The sequence below is a fragment of the Haliotis asinina genome, chromosome 13 (genome assembly GCF_037392515.1).
Source record: "Haliotis asinina isolate JCU_RB_2024 chromosome 13, JCU_Hal_asi_v2, whole genome shotgun sequence".
Lineage (NCBI taxonomy): Eukaryota > Metazoa > Mollusca > Gastropoda > Lepetellida > Haliotidae > Haliotis > Haliotis asinina.
This window is the reverse complement of record NC_090292.1, coordinates 20,805,034-20,819,564: the sequence shown is the minus strand read 5'-3', so window position 1 is coordinate 20,819,564 and position 14,531 is coordinate 20,805,034. Positions and strand designations below refer to the sequence as shown.

General features: G+C 41.6%; 1 protein-coding gene across 1 annotated transcript in view; it reads left to right on the top strand.

Annotated features, from left to right (window-relative positions):
- The first annotated feature begins 32 nt into the window (after positions 1–32).
- Positions 33–14,531, top strand: part of LOC137259266 (ubiquitin carboxyl-terminal hydrolase 8-like) — a 36,151-nt gene continuing 21,652 nt past the window's right edge. The window contains exons 1-11 of the mRNA XM_067796899.1: positions 33–263; positions 2,822–2,967; positions 4,259–4,403; positions 5,183–5,268; positions 5,579–5,718; positions 6,289–6,460; positions 7,367–7,529; positions 9,109–9,253; positions 10,828–11,506; positions 12,361–12,484; positions 13,449–13,652. Of these exons, the coding sequence (XP_067653000.1) occupies positions 2,864–2,967; positions 4,259–4,403; positions 5,183–5,268; positions 5,579–5,718; positions 6,289–6,460; positions 7,367–7,529; positions 9,109–9,253; positions 10,828–11,506; positions 12,361–12,484; positions 13,449–13,652 (1,962 nt within the window). The 5' untranslated portion in view covers positions 33–263; positions 2,822–2,863. The remainder of the gene's footprint in view (positions 264–2,821; positions 2,968–4,258; positions 4,404–5,182; positions 5,269–5,578; positions 5,719–6,288; positions 6,461–7,366; positions 7,530–9,108; positions 9,254–10,827; positions 11,507–12,360; positions 12,485–13,448; positions 13,653–14,531) is intronic.

Genomic DNA, 14,531 nt, shown 5'->3' with positions numbered 1-14,531 from the left:
AACAGGAAGTTGGTCAATAAGAGAAAATATGTAACTAAAACGGAATATGGTTTCTTGTTTGCCACATTTTGTATATAGCTATTACAAAATGACAAAATGTCAAACAAAATTAGTCAGTATTGTTAAATAATGTATGTGTCTTTGAAAATTAGACAGACTGTGATTACAGAGTCAAAAGAATGTGCACTGTGTTCATTCTAACGTTACGGCTTGATTTTTTACTATTTCTAAAAATAGTGTCATCCATGGCGGAAGCGAGAAATGTAAGACGATGTTTTGATTCCGAAATATCGTAGAGTGTTGACATATTGGAGGTTTCATCAACATTGTTTTGGCTCTTCATTGAAATGGAATGTAGTAATGATAAGCATGTTTATTGTCAATGCCTTTAACTCAGGTTTAAGATCAGCGGTTAACATGTTAAAACGAAATGGTTTGACAGTCACTAACTTCGCTAGACTAAGTCATGATTTCGTAAGGTCAGATGAGTTTGTGTCATCGGTTTTGTAGCAGTTGGCGATATTGTTAAATTATTTTGGTAAGAGTTCCTCCCTTCCACAAACCCAACATAATGTTATTAAATTGATATATACTACAATTATTAACAAAGCCTAACACAACAATTACTAGAGAACTCACAGATTATCTACATTATGTTGTGTTGAGCCTTTTAGTGTTTCCTCTGCTAATCTGCAGAAGAAAGAATATGGGGGAACGGAAGGAACGATTCCCATAAATGTTATTGTCTGCGAATTCACTGTCTATTAGAACTACGTTACAACTGTTAATCATACAAAACGAATGTTGATAAAGTTTTGATTTGCTAGAAGAACTGGGAGATTTACAGGCTTGACAACTCTGTGCTTTTGAATATGATGCAAATTGTGATTTGGGGGAATTCCAACCGTAATGATGAGCAGTTGGAGGTGCTGAGTATGTTATCTGTTATATACTTGGCTTATCATTATTAAATTAGCACATCAGTGGTCAGCTGGTATCTATGATTCATGAAATCACCATCATTATTCTGAAACATCTCCAGTAACATGCATGTACACACATGCAATCCATGCATGCACATAATGTCATATACACATCATCCAAAATCCAAATCATGATTCTCCTTGCATTTTTTCATGCTTAGTGTGGCAGATAACAAGATTATTCAATTTTTTCATTGCTTCAGCCATATTCCAGCAATGAACATAATAACTAATCTTACTGAATTTTTGCTTGCTCCTTTTTTATGCAGTTGATTTTGTATCTGAAGTGGTATTTGTGATTTGTGGGCAAATAATATTGATCATGTTGATGATGCATATGCTTTCATAGACATAAAATCCCCAAATCATGCATTCTAAGTAAACTTATCCTCCGTACTTTTCATTACAGTCAACTACTGAGTCTAACAAAACTTTGTGGGAGGTCATGTCAGGTAACCTTTGAGATTGACCAATCAGAACACAGCTTACCAAATTGCGAAAGTGCACATTCGCACACACCTTTTGAACTTTTTATCTCGAAAAGGTTCGTACCCTATTACCCTAACGATTTCGAATGCTATTTAGCGTAGCGTATTTTGGCAATATTCAAGGATGTTATCTTGCAGAAATAATCTAATGGTAACCATGTCAACAGAAAACCCAAAGCACATATACTGCAGATCAAGTAACTGTTATATGCAGATTTTTGTAAGTGGAGAGATCTGTCAGTGACCTGAACATTTTAAAAGTCCCTCTGATCCCTAAATAGTAGCCGTTGTCTGATTTGTTAAATCTGTTTAACCGTCTCGCGTTTGATTAGACGGTCATTGGTCGCACAACGGTTACCTGGCACGACCTTCTACTAGGTTTTGTTAGACTCAGTGGTGGAGTGTAACAAAATACACTGACGCTAAGTTTACTTAGACTGCCAAATCATGATTCACATTTTGAATTTGCCTAATTTCTTATGCTTAGTAGTGCAGTTAAGAAGGTTATAAAAGCTCTCATTGCCTCAGCAATATTTCAGCAATAAACGTAGTAAATGAGTCCTGGGCATAAGAACACTGACAATTCAGATACCAGTAAGATTCACAACCATTAGTGCTTCAGTCTCTTTACTGTAGCATGTCAATGATCTAGGATTGAGTTGTAACTGGTAAAAATAGAAATAAACAAAGCAGTGGTGTTTGGATTTCAGCATTATGTGAATATGTAAATCAGGTTTTCATGGCACGAAACAGTATAACAAGTTTCATACTCGCCAGGGAGTTATGACTGATAACACAATGTGATATTTGAGACTGACATCCAATGAGCGAGGTAAAAACAACTTGTGAAGGGCCTCAGAGTGTTCTAGAAGTAGTTCACATTGGCCGCTATAGAAATGTGGCTTATGATAATGATAAGAATGTTTAAAATATCCTTGAGTTATATTTAGAGCCTGTGAAAGTGTAATCATTGTATGGGGAGGATGTTGAATTTTGTGGTTCATGATTTCTGTACTTGTGCGTGCTGCTGAGATATTGCTAGAATATTGCAGCTGTAGCAGGGCGTGGAGTCATCCCACAGATGACATCCTTACCTTGTCACCTTGTTGATGGGGTTAACCTCTTTGGTCATGTGGACAAGGTGTCCATCTTCAGATCAGAATGGGCGTCGTTCGAATCCCAGCACGGGACTCGGAAATTTTGTGGCTGCTACACAGCTAAAGCAAGCCAAAAAGCCTGCAAATTCCACTGGAGACTTTGAGTCTCGCATGACGGAACCTGTATGGAAAAACCAGTCTTTAGCATGAAGGAACCTGTATGGAATAACCAGCCTTGTTGCCTCTGTTTCAGATTCCGTATTGAAGACGTTGCTGATCAAACAACGCGACCACCATGCCGGGCAAAAGCCCTAAGAAGAAGGACCTGTACCTGGGTAAAAACATGGCAGACCTAAACAAGCTGGGGGAGTGCAAAGACCTAGGCAATAATGTTACAATGTAAGTTTAGAATGTAAACAACACCCTTGTATCTCCAGTCTAAGTAATTCCAGTGGCGCCACGACAAGACACCAAATTTCGTCAGTGTATCACTGACCAGTCACTGGTTCATTAACGATGACCAGATCTGATCACCTGTCAGCGTCCCACACCCTAACACTACCACCCTCATATCAATCATGGTCAATAATTGCCGCTGTGGCATACCGCTCACTGCCAAGGTGCTAACAACGTTTTCTGCCATCTGGCTTACCACACCCAGGTCTCATTGCAACCGAACATTAGGGCAGTTTGACACAATGATGTCCTCCCCATGATTAAGTTTGTCAGTGGACAATTGACCAGCAGACAAGGCTTCTGGATATGTGGGTTCTGGATATCTGGAGCCTCACTGTACACACATGACCCGTGAAGGTCCCAGGGTAGAATAGGCCTTCAGCAACCCATGGTTGCCATTGTAAGAGGCGACTAACGGGATCGTGTGGTCAGGTTCGCTGACTTGGTTGACACGTCATCGGTTCCCAAATGCGCAGGTCCATGCTCATGTTTTTGATCACTGGATTGTCTGGTCACAGCATGTTCCTACAAACCATGCGACATAAGATAAGCATATTCTCCCTCAACCCTAAGACAAACCAGTGCATGAACATGTCTGTGGTTCATCAGAAAGATTTATTTTTTGTTCCACACTCAGTAATAGTCCAGCTATTTGACAGCGTCTGTAAATAATTGAGTCTCAACCAGACAATCCTGTGATTAACATTATGAGGATTGTTTTACGGAATTGGGCTAATATGATGACGTGGTAACCAAGTCAGTCACCAGAGAGAAACACTGAAAGGTAGGGTACAGGGAATTTCATTGACCATTATTGTCCGGGAGATAATGTCACTGTGTATGTTATGAAGCGAAGCCATGTTCACTGGCTTAGGCGAAGTCTGTCATCATATCCAGCTATCCTGATTGATGTTCATGATATCAGTCACTGGATTTTCTTGTCCACACTGGAGCAGTGGAGTAGCTTAGTGGTATTGTCACTGTGTATGTTATGAAGCGGGGCCATGTTCACTTGCTTAGGCGAAGTCTGTCATCATATCCAGCTTAGTGGTTAAAGCGTGGGATTGTCAGGCCGAATACCTGTATTCAATTCCCCACAATATATGCCCATGTCAGGTGTCCCTTGCCAAGAGATTGCTGGAATATTACTAAAAGTGAAATAGACCTAAACTTCCTGACTCTTGACCTTATTGGAATGTTGACTTCAAACTAAGTCTGTGACAACTATTTACAGCATCATCAAGTCTGCAGACAAGACATTTCGTGAAGCTGTGCATCAAGATGAACTCTCGGACGAGGAGCGAGCTTATGTCCTGTACATGCGGTACTTCAATGTGATACAGATGGCCAGGAAAAAGTCTGAATACATCAAGCAGAAGGTAAACAGCGACAGCATAGAGTGAACTGAAAAGCAGATGTTAACAAGGTTTTATGCAGTGTACAAATGTGCATCCAGTATGGTAAAAAAAATACGATTCATTGTACCCACAATACAGGTATGACTATTCCAAGTGTTCAGTGCAGTTACGTGTGTGGCTTGATCCAGTCTGCATGATCAATGTTTCATTCCAGGCTCTTAAGAAAACAAACAGTTCTCTTCACTTTTCCTTCATTTCACCAACATTTGCCAGCATCACTCTTCTATAAATAGTCCAGTAATCATTAACATCACACATTGTGTCATAAAATCAGGGCAAGTGGAAAAATAGTCAGGACAAGTTACTTTCTTGAAGTCATTTGCCCTGTGGAAAGTCGCTTATAAAAAAAGAAAATTGAACCCCTGACACAAGACAGGTTGTAAGAGTCCAATTCTATAATCCTTCACAAAACTGAAATGATTTTGTCTGCCCAACTGTTTACAACAACCAAGGGAGGTAACCCTGTCACAATCTTGGTGTGGATGCAATGCAGTACTAGGCATCATATGACCAACTCAGTCTGTTTGCTACAGCTGACAACTGTCACAGGATATACATACAATATCTTCTGGCCTGCATACAACAAGGTTAATCTGTATTTTACCTTTGTTATTTGAGGGTATTTTAGGAACTGATTTCAGTCAAATTGTATATGTAAAATGATAATGACAAGAGTCTCTCTGTATTTTCACTTGCTTTTGCCTAGTAGTATCTAATTCTAGTGACTTTTCATTCCTCAGGAGTACTTTGACAATCTCATTGGCAAGAAGAACCAGCTTCATGCTATAGAGAGAGCAGAGAGCTTGTCCAAGAACCTTAAAGAAAGGTAAAACTTTAAAAAAAACATGAGCAGGTGTGAACCCAGGTGTGTTATGTAATTATGGCTGGAACAGTCAGTTATTGGGAGGCTGTGATCTAAGCCAAAGGTTTGGTGGGCAAATTCATTTAAATCAGTGTGTCTGTGCCCAATGACATGATGTATCTGAGAGTTACTTCCCTTTGATGGACGGGCCCCCATATTTGACAGGACCACAAAACCATCTACTTTTATGTTTCTATGGGTCCTTAAGTTGTTGTTTGGGCCTTGAAAAGACCCTAAAAGTTGATGAATGATAATCTGTGTGAACCTGTTCCAGATATGACCTCATAGAAGCTGAGGCAGTGGCGAAGAAGCTGGAAGCTCTCGATGAGAAGAAGAAGGAGGAGGAGAAGAAAGACACTGAAAAGGGTGCAGCTGAGGAGAAGGGGAATGACAAAGAAAATGGCTCATCTAAAGGTACAGCATCAACTTTCAGTACCAACACTTGCAGGATCAAACCACTGGAAATTCTGGATTAGAATAGGCCCCTGCAAGCTGTGCATGAATATTGCTAAAAACAGCTTAAAACTGTCACTATTGCTCGATCGCTCCCTCCCCCACTCACTCTCTCTCTCACTCACTCAATCACTCACTCACTCACTCACTCACCCAAGTCCTGCCCACCCTCACTCACTCACTCACCCACCCACCAACTCAATAACTCCAATCTACTCCAATGGATGCACCCACTCACTTACTCACTCACTCACCCACCCCCACTCACTCACTCACCCACCCACCCACCCACCAGCTCACCCACCAACTTGATAACTCCACTCCACTCCGGTGAATGCACCCACTCACTATACTCACTCACTCACTCAACCACACCACTCAACCACTCAACCACTCAACCACTCGACTCCAAGGCACGCACCCACCCACTCACTTTACTACACTGTCCAATCAACAACCCCCCTAAAGGATAAAAGGTATAACCCAGGGATAATATAGGATGACATTGTGATGTTATATTTGTGACTACAGTGCCACCAGTGACAGCTCCAGGCAGCATCTCACCAATGGAGCTGTTCACACTGCTCAACGACCGGGAAACTCAGCTCATTCTGATGGACGTCCGTACCGAGGAGGACTACGCCGACTCTCACATCAGCCACAAGTCTTGTATCAATGTTCCTGCCAGTATACTTCAACCTGGGTAGGTGGACTTTAATGGAGGTCTTGTACCTATTTACTGCAGCTTTCAAATTCGCATGAGTCCTGTGTGTTTCAGCAATATTACGGCAATGAGCAGGACTCCAGATAACTTACTGTTCATAATTTATGACTAGGGTGGGAAGGTGGGTGGGAAGGTGGGTGGGTGGGTGGGTTGATAATCATTTTTGGTATGAGCTTGTACAATGTGACACTCATATTTTTTTAACATAATTCATTATATACAGACAAAATTGATGACAAACCCGCCACCCCACCCCCTGCACACACACCACAACCTCTCAAGAACAAAATGGCTGATTCCCCTCAAAATCACTATTACCCCCCTGGCCATAAGTTATGAACTGTCCCTTATGTCATGCTTCATTATTTTTATAGGTAAATTACGCCTGTACTCCCACTCACTATCTGTATCTCTGATGTGCTTCACACATTGTACCTATATGTTGAATCAAACCCAGATCTTAGGTGTGAGGAGCTGACGCTTTAACCATTAAGCTATCCCAGCACCACTCAGGACAGGCAAAACTCCAGTGATGTCAGTTCTCCTCTGAGGGCTATCATTCTAGACCTGTTCTTGATGCTTCGATTGTGAAGTTCTCGGGCACCAGAGGAACATTCACCTGATATACAGCATTAAACTTGACTCTGTCACCTGTCAACAGAACCACTGTCAACTACATCAGTAATAATTAAACTTGACTCTCTCAGCTATCAACAGAACCACCGTCAACTACATCAGTAATAATTAAACTTGACTCTCTCACCTGTCAACAGAACCACCGTCAACTACATCAGTAATAATTAAACTTGACTCTCTCACCTGTCAACAGAACCACCGTCAACTACATCAGTAATAATTAAACTTGACTCTCTCACCTGTCAACAGAACCACCGTCAACTACATCAGTAATGCATTGCCAGAAGCCTCCAGGTCACTGTGGAAACAACGAGGTCAGGTCGATCATGTTATTTTACTAGACTGGCGGTCTACGTCACAAGAGATCAACATTGGATCAACTCTGAGAACACTAAAGGATGCCTTATTTAAGGTAGGAGGGAGGACATCTAGACACTCTTTATTGATGATGCCATCGTATAACGAAGGTGTAGATTGATGCTCATGCTGTTGATCACTAGATTTCCTGGGCCAGACATGATTAGTTAAAGGCCTTCACCATGTAGCTGGAATAATGTTCTGTGTGGCATTAAACAACAAACAAGCAGACCCAAACATTACTGGCGAGATCAGGCAATACATCACCAACAGTGCTGCTTATAACCTAATGGCAATGCTGTAAGGGGCCAACTTAAAATAACACAAGTTATATAACTACGTGCCTTGTAGATATTCCATTTTGTGTTTCTCACTCAGATTAACAACAAAATGCTACCAAGTACTCTCTAGCACATAGTTGTAAATATTCGATTCTAGTGGCGACAAAGAAATTATTTGATTTCATGAATGGAAGTGGTGGTTAGATCTACCAATTTGTAACAGGACAAACCAATACAGTGCTTCATTACCATATGAAATTATACTTCATGTAGTATTAGTTAACAGAGAATGAGTCAGGGGCTCAAAATTTTTTTTAAATGTGACTTGTCAAAGGGCAAGTGACTTCAAGAAAATAACTTGTCATGACTAATTTTCCACTTGCCCTGATTTTATGATACAATGTTTGATGTTAATATTTACTGGACTATCTATGGAAGAGTGATAAATTTCAAAGAACGATAGCTCTAATTTCTAAGTTGCTGTTATTGCGAAATGTAATAGCTACATTATGAGCAGATATGAAATGAAATCCAAGTTTATTTGCAGTTTGAAACCATAAGTGGAAATTATCTAGTAGTCTGTGGACAAGTAAGATACCATTATTTGTTTGCCAGAAACAAAAACTGACTTGTCCCGGGCATTGGGCAATGGAATTTTTGAAACCCTTCGAGCAAGTACGGTTTTATGCGGCAGTATCCAGCAAATATTCCCGCAATATCACAGTGGGGGATATGAGAAATGAGCTTCACACCTTGTGCCCATATTGGGAATTGAACCTTGGCCTTCAGTATAATGAGTGAATACTTCATCCACTAGATAGTCTACCCCAGTAACCAGTATGAGTGACTATGCAGATTTACCTCCCCTTGGGTTGTCACGATTCGCTGAGCATCATCAGTTCAGTGACAACATACACTAAAGCTTGGAGATGGATTGGTAGCAATATTCCAGTTATGTCATGGCAAGGCACACTCAAAATGGCCTTCACACATTGTACCCATGTGTAGAATTGAACCCAGACAATGGGTCTGTAGGGTGACTTCGTTGTTAAAGTGTCCAATCCTTATGGCTGTTCCATTCTCCACTGGGGTACAATGTGTGGAACTCTGGTTTCCTCCTACATGATATTGCTGGAATATTGCGAAACGTGGTGTAAAACCATTATGTAAAACTCATTCATATGATAGGTCCAAGAACAGAAGAGTGAGTCAGTCAGTCAGTCAAGATTTACAGAGTGTACACCACCCTGGTCAACAGAGAAATAATAACACGTAGGTAGTAGTCTCTTATGTCACATTTCTGAAGATTATACTGTAGATGGCCTGTGTAGCACAAATATGCTCTCTCTGCAGTACGACGCTTCAGTGATATTGAAGAGCGAGCCCCTTGTGTTGGAGGGAGGCTATGAGCAATGGCTACTGTACTACCCCACCGTCACCACGAACTCTCACATCCTGTGTCCCGCCCGCCCCGAGGACTTCATCACATCATCAGCACGTACGTGTCAGGCTGCTGTTGTACCAGTCTTGAGGTGTCATTACCCTGTTACTTTAACGTGGACTTACTACAGTCATAGTGCTAAGGTGATCGTAGCTCCCATGTGGTAACTGAATTACGAGTCTTAGCGCTGAGAAGACTGTAGCTTCCATACCTAAACATTGATTTATGACATTTGTGGTGCTAAGGTGATCTTTACTCCCAAACCAACGTGGATTTGACACAGAATAGTGCCAAAGTCATTGTAACTCCCATACCGCAACATGAATTTACTACAGTTGTAGCACTACAGTGACCATACCTTAACTTGGATATATGACATATGTCCATATGACATGGACTTAAGATAGTCACAGTGCAAAACTGATCCAAACTCCCATACCGTGAATGTAAAATTACGACAGTCGCTAAGGTGACCATATCTCCCTCCCTAACTTAACATGGATTTAGGACATTCATAGTGCTAAGGTGGTTGTAACTTGTAAACCAACATGGACTTGAGACAGTCATTGTGCCATAGGGATCATAACTCCCATATTGTAATAATTTTACTACAGTCATAGCCCCAAGGTGACTGTAGCATCCATACTTTAACATGGATATATGACAGTCGCAGCTTTAAGGTGATCGTTACTCCCAAACTAACATGGACTTGAGACAGTCTCAGTGCCAAAGCGATCGTCACACGTATACTGCATACTATGACTTAAAATTACGACAATCATAGCTCTAAGGTGATAGTAACTCAAACACCATGGACTTATGACAGTTTCAACACTGAGGTGGATTTGTGCAGTGACCGCAAATAAAGGAGCAGTATTTTGAATGTGTCATAATTCGAAATAGTGTGTAAACATACTGACCTCTAAGCAGAGACAAAAGAGCCGGTCATTCTCCAACAGGTGGAGATAGGTCATGCTAGTCCACTACTCTGAAAACTTACTACACTATTTGTCATGCTTGTTCTCCATTTCGTAGAATTTAAAAGTCAGGCTTGTCCCCCAGCTAGAGACTGGGATAGAATAGGCTTCAGCAACCCATGCTTGCCATAAAAGGTGACTGTGCTTGTCGTAAGAGGCGACTAATGGGATCGGGTGGTCAGATTCGCTGACTTGGTTGACATATGTCATGGGTTCCCAATTGCGCAGATCGATGCTCATGTTGTTGATCACTGGATTGTCTGGTCCAGACTCGATTATTTACAGACCACCGCCATATAGCTGGAATATTGCTGAATGCGGCATAAAACTAAACTCACTCACTCTAGCTAGAGACTACTAGGTTTTGCAGATCATAAAAAAATATCAACCGAAAAGTTCTCCATACTTAAAATCTATCACAAATTTGAACTAAAAGACAAGAATAGAAATTATAATGTACTATCTTTGCAAAACAGAAAATTCAGCTTTTGTAATATCTATAATAATAATCTATAGTAATAATAATCAGGTTTGATTGGGCGCTTCGAGCATGCATTGTGCATGGTGTAATGCGCAAGATAAATGGACTATTCTTCTTCTTATTATTATCTTTATGCCATCATTATGAGTATTATCAAATGATTGATTTTTCAGTGGATTTTGATTACCCTGACTTTGATGAACCTTCCAATGATAAACAGCCACTTAGCAACCAATCAGGAGCCTCTATCCCACCGCAGTCAGCCAATGGGATGTCACAGCCTTTACTTCCTTCCGTAGATCGCTCACTTAAACCCAAACCTGTGACAAGATCTGGGAATGTTGCTCCTCTAAACAACAAGACCGAAGAAACCAAAGTCGCAAACAATCTCAAAAACATTAACACAGAACCACAGGGTGATAAGCTTGATGGTTTTAAGATCATTTCAAATTCACTCTATCCCAATGTTGGGCAAATGGTTGCTAAGAACATTGTGCGAAGTAACTCAAGGACCGATTCCGATGTGGCGCCAACGGACATGAAACCTAAGATAGAGAACAGCGATGTTGACCAAGAACTAGTGGAGTTGACAACCATTAAGAAGAAGAAGGAGGAAGAACTACATGACTTCAAGTCCGAGCGGAAACGGATGGCAGCCGAACACAAGGCGCGGACAGCAAAATTGGAGGAAGAGGAAGAGAAGTTGCGGCAGTTGGAGAAGTTGCGGAGGAAAGAGGAGAAGGATGTTGCAGAGCTGCTGCGGATGAAGAAGAACCTGCAGGAAGAGATGAAGAATGAGCGGATCAAGCAGGATGGGGAGAACAAACAAAAGGAGGAAGAAGAGAGGAAGAGGTAAGCCACAAGAACTTTTGCTGTCAGGCTCTGTTGCTGTGAGTGAGTGAGTGAGTGAGTGAGCAAGCGAGTTTGGTTTTATGAGGCATTAAGTAGTATTCCAGCAGAATGGGGAGAACAAACAAAAGGAGGAAGAAGAGAGGAAGAGGGAAGCCACAAGAACCAGGCTCTGTTACTGTGAGTGAGTGAGTGAGTTTGGTTTTATGAGGCGTTTAGTAATATTCCAGCAATAGCACTGTAGGGACAGCTGAAATGTACCCAGGTGGGAATCGAACTCGGGTCTTTTTTTGATGAGCAAATGCTTTACCCACTAGGCTACCCCACCACCATATCATTAGTGAGTTTTACACCACTGCCGCAAATTATTTTGCTTATAACCTGCCTTTTTCTCTTGTTTGTAAGAGAACATAAAAATAGAATACAATTCTAAGATGTATAAAATAAATGGTGTATTTGAACACTACGTCATTTCTTTCAGTTAAGACAAGTCATTTCTTTCAGTTAAAACAAGTCATTTCTTTCAGTTAAGAGTGGGATATGGAGTCATGATAAAATGCAGTGCATATTTGTGGGAAGAAACGAAGAAATGGTGCCTCAAATGAGAGACTCATCCAAATGAGATTCCGTCTTAGAATTATAGAGGGTGGGATTGCTCTAAACTGAGGGCTCCTTGATTGATAAAATGAATCATAAATCAAGATGGGGAAATATGGTACAGTCCTGAGACATGAAAGTCATCAGACCAAATGTCATTCTATTTATTGCATCCTTTGTGGTTCAAAGATCCCTTAAATAGACAGTTACCATAATTGATGTGACAAGCGTTGGATTGTATACCCTACTATGTTTTGCAGATTGGCTGAACTGGAAGAGATGCGGAAACTGGAGGAAGACAAGAAGCGTCGCCAGGAGGATGTTGAGAAACTCCGACGAGAACGACGAAAGAAGGAAGATGATAAACGAGCCAAAGATCTGGAGGTAGGTGTAACCATGGTAATAATTTTGTGCTGTAGAAAGGAATTTAAGATAGGAGTTAATGGTTCACTACCTTCTTGTCATTGTCATAGCTCATTCCGCAGTTGCCTCCCTTGTTCAGTTGTCTCCTGTTTAGTGTTGATAACGAATCTTCACACAATGTGTTTCAGTGTTGTTAAGTAACTAACACTAGGGTTTTATTGTACCCTGTCATGAAGACGAGTCTGAGATGATGGGGACAGATTTCTTGCAGATAGGGAAACCAGTTTTGGTAATCAGGACATGAATGCCTTGAAAACAGAAACCATGTTACAATTTGTTACAGTGTTATGGCCCTTGTCATGAGTTCTTTCTTAGTGCATGATATCCCCAGTAGGGCAGATTTATAGATAGGGAAACCAGATGTGGTATTTTCAGGACACGAGTGCCTTGACCGAGTTCAAAAACATAAACCTTGTTGTGGTTCTTCACAGATTTCATGCTCTTGTTTAGTGGTGTTAGAGGCAGATGTTTGACAACAAGTCTGCCACAGATGTCAAAAGACTTTCCCACCTTCCCTCTTTCCCCTCTCACCCTTCCTGTCACTTTTCTTCACTCACTCACTCTCACTCTCACTCTATCACTCTCGCTCACTTTCACTCACCACTCTCACTCACTCACTCTCTCACTCTCACTCTCACTCACCACTCTCACTCTCACTCTCACTCTCACTCTCACTCACTCACTCTCACCACTCTCACTCTCACTCTCACTCACCACTCTCACTCACCACTCTCACTCTCACTCACTCACTCTCACTCACCATTCTCTCACTCTCACTTTCGCTCGCTCGCCCACCCACCCACTCACTCGCCCACCCACTCACCCACCCACTCACCTACTCACCCACTCACCCACTCACCCACCCACTCACCCACCCACTCACCCACCCACTCACCCACCCACTCACCCACTGTTGTTTGTGAAGATGAAGGACAACATCCTCCGTGAGGCAGCTGAAGCTGCCAGGCAGGAAGAGGAGCAGCGCAGACAGGAAGCTGCAGCTGCTGCTGCCAAGAGAGCTGAGGAGGAGAGACTAGAGGCAGAGAGAGAGAAGAAAGAAGAGGAGAGAAAGAAGAGAGAAGAAATGAAAATACAACAACTCAAAAAAGAAAAGCAAGAGCAAGAGAAGGTGTGTTCTCAAAACAAAGGTTGTTCAGTTCTTGTCTCTGGCTGCCATTGGACAATGCGATTTTAACTCGCATACTTTTACTCTGATGCACGACAGACGTAGCGCTTTTGCTGTTTCATACAGAGGTGCTCTGGAAGATGTTAGTCAGTGCATACCCCTGGCTGTTGTACAATGTGATCTCAGTTTTAAGATAATTGTAACTCTCATACCTTTACTTTGAAGTATGACAGTCGTAGCAGTTTGATTGTTGTGTACAAAGGTGCTCTGGCAGATGTTTTTCAGTGCATGACGCTGCCTGCTGTTGCACAATGTGATATCAGTTCGAAGATGACCGTAATTCCCATACTTAAACACTGACTTAATACAGTCGTAAATGGCACCCTGGCTGATAAATATTTTATTCTATGGCCTGGTTTTACTCACTTGCTGAATAATTGACGCGATGGTATAGACGAGTGGCTTAAGTGTTTGCATGTCACCCCAAAGACCCGTTTTCCTGGGTTCAGTTACCAACATGGTTTTCTGTGTGCGAAACATATTGTTGGTGCTCCCTTTAGTGATTTTACTGAAGTACAGAGAGACCGCATATACCCTGACTGCAAATATTTCGAAACCTTGCCATCCAGTCAGTTTTCATTAAAATACAATCTCTTACGTTATAAAAGTTGTCCGTAATGGATTTGGACTCTCTGTTTCCAGACGAGACAAGGCCTGCTAATCTGGAGTAATGACCAACCAGTACGATATTGGGGATGATTAGTAGGCCTCTGTGACAGTGTGAATTATAACTGGAAGTGATTTTAACCCAGAAGTGTATGCTCGCTACTGTTTCAACACCCCAGCCTGGATGATAAAAATTCATATGTCCAGATATTCATT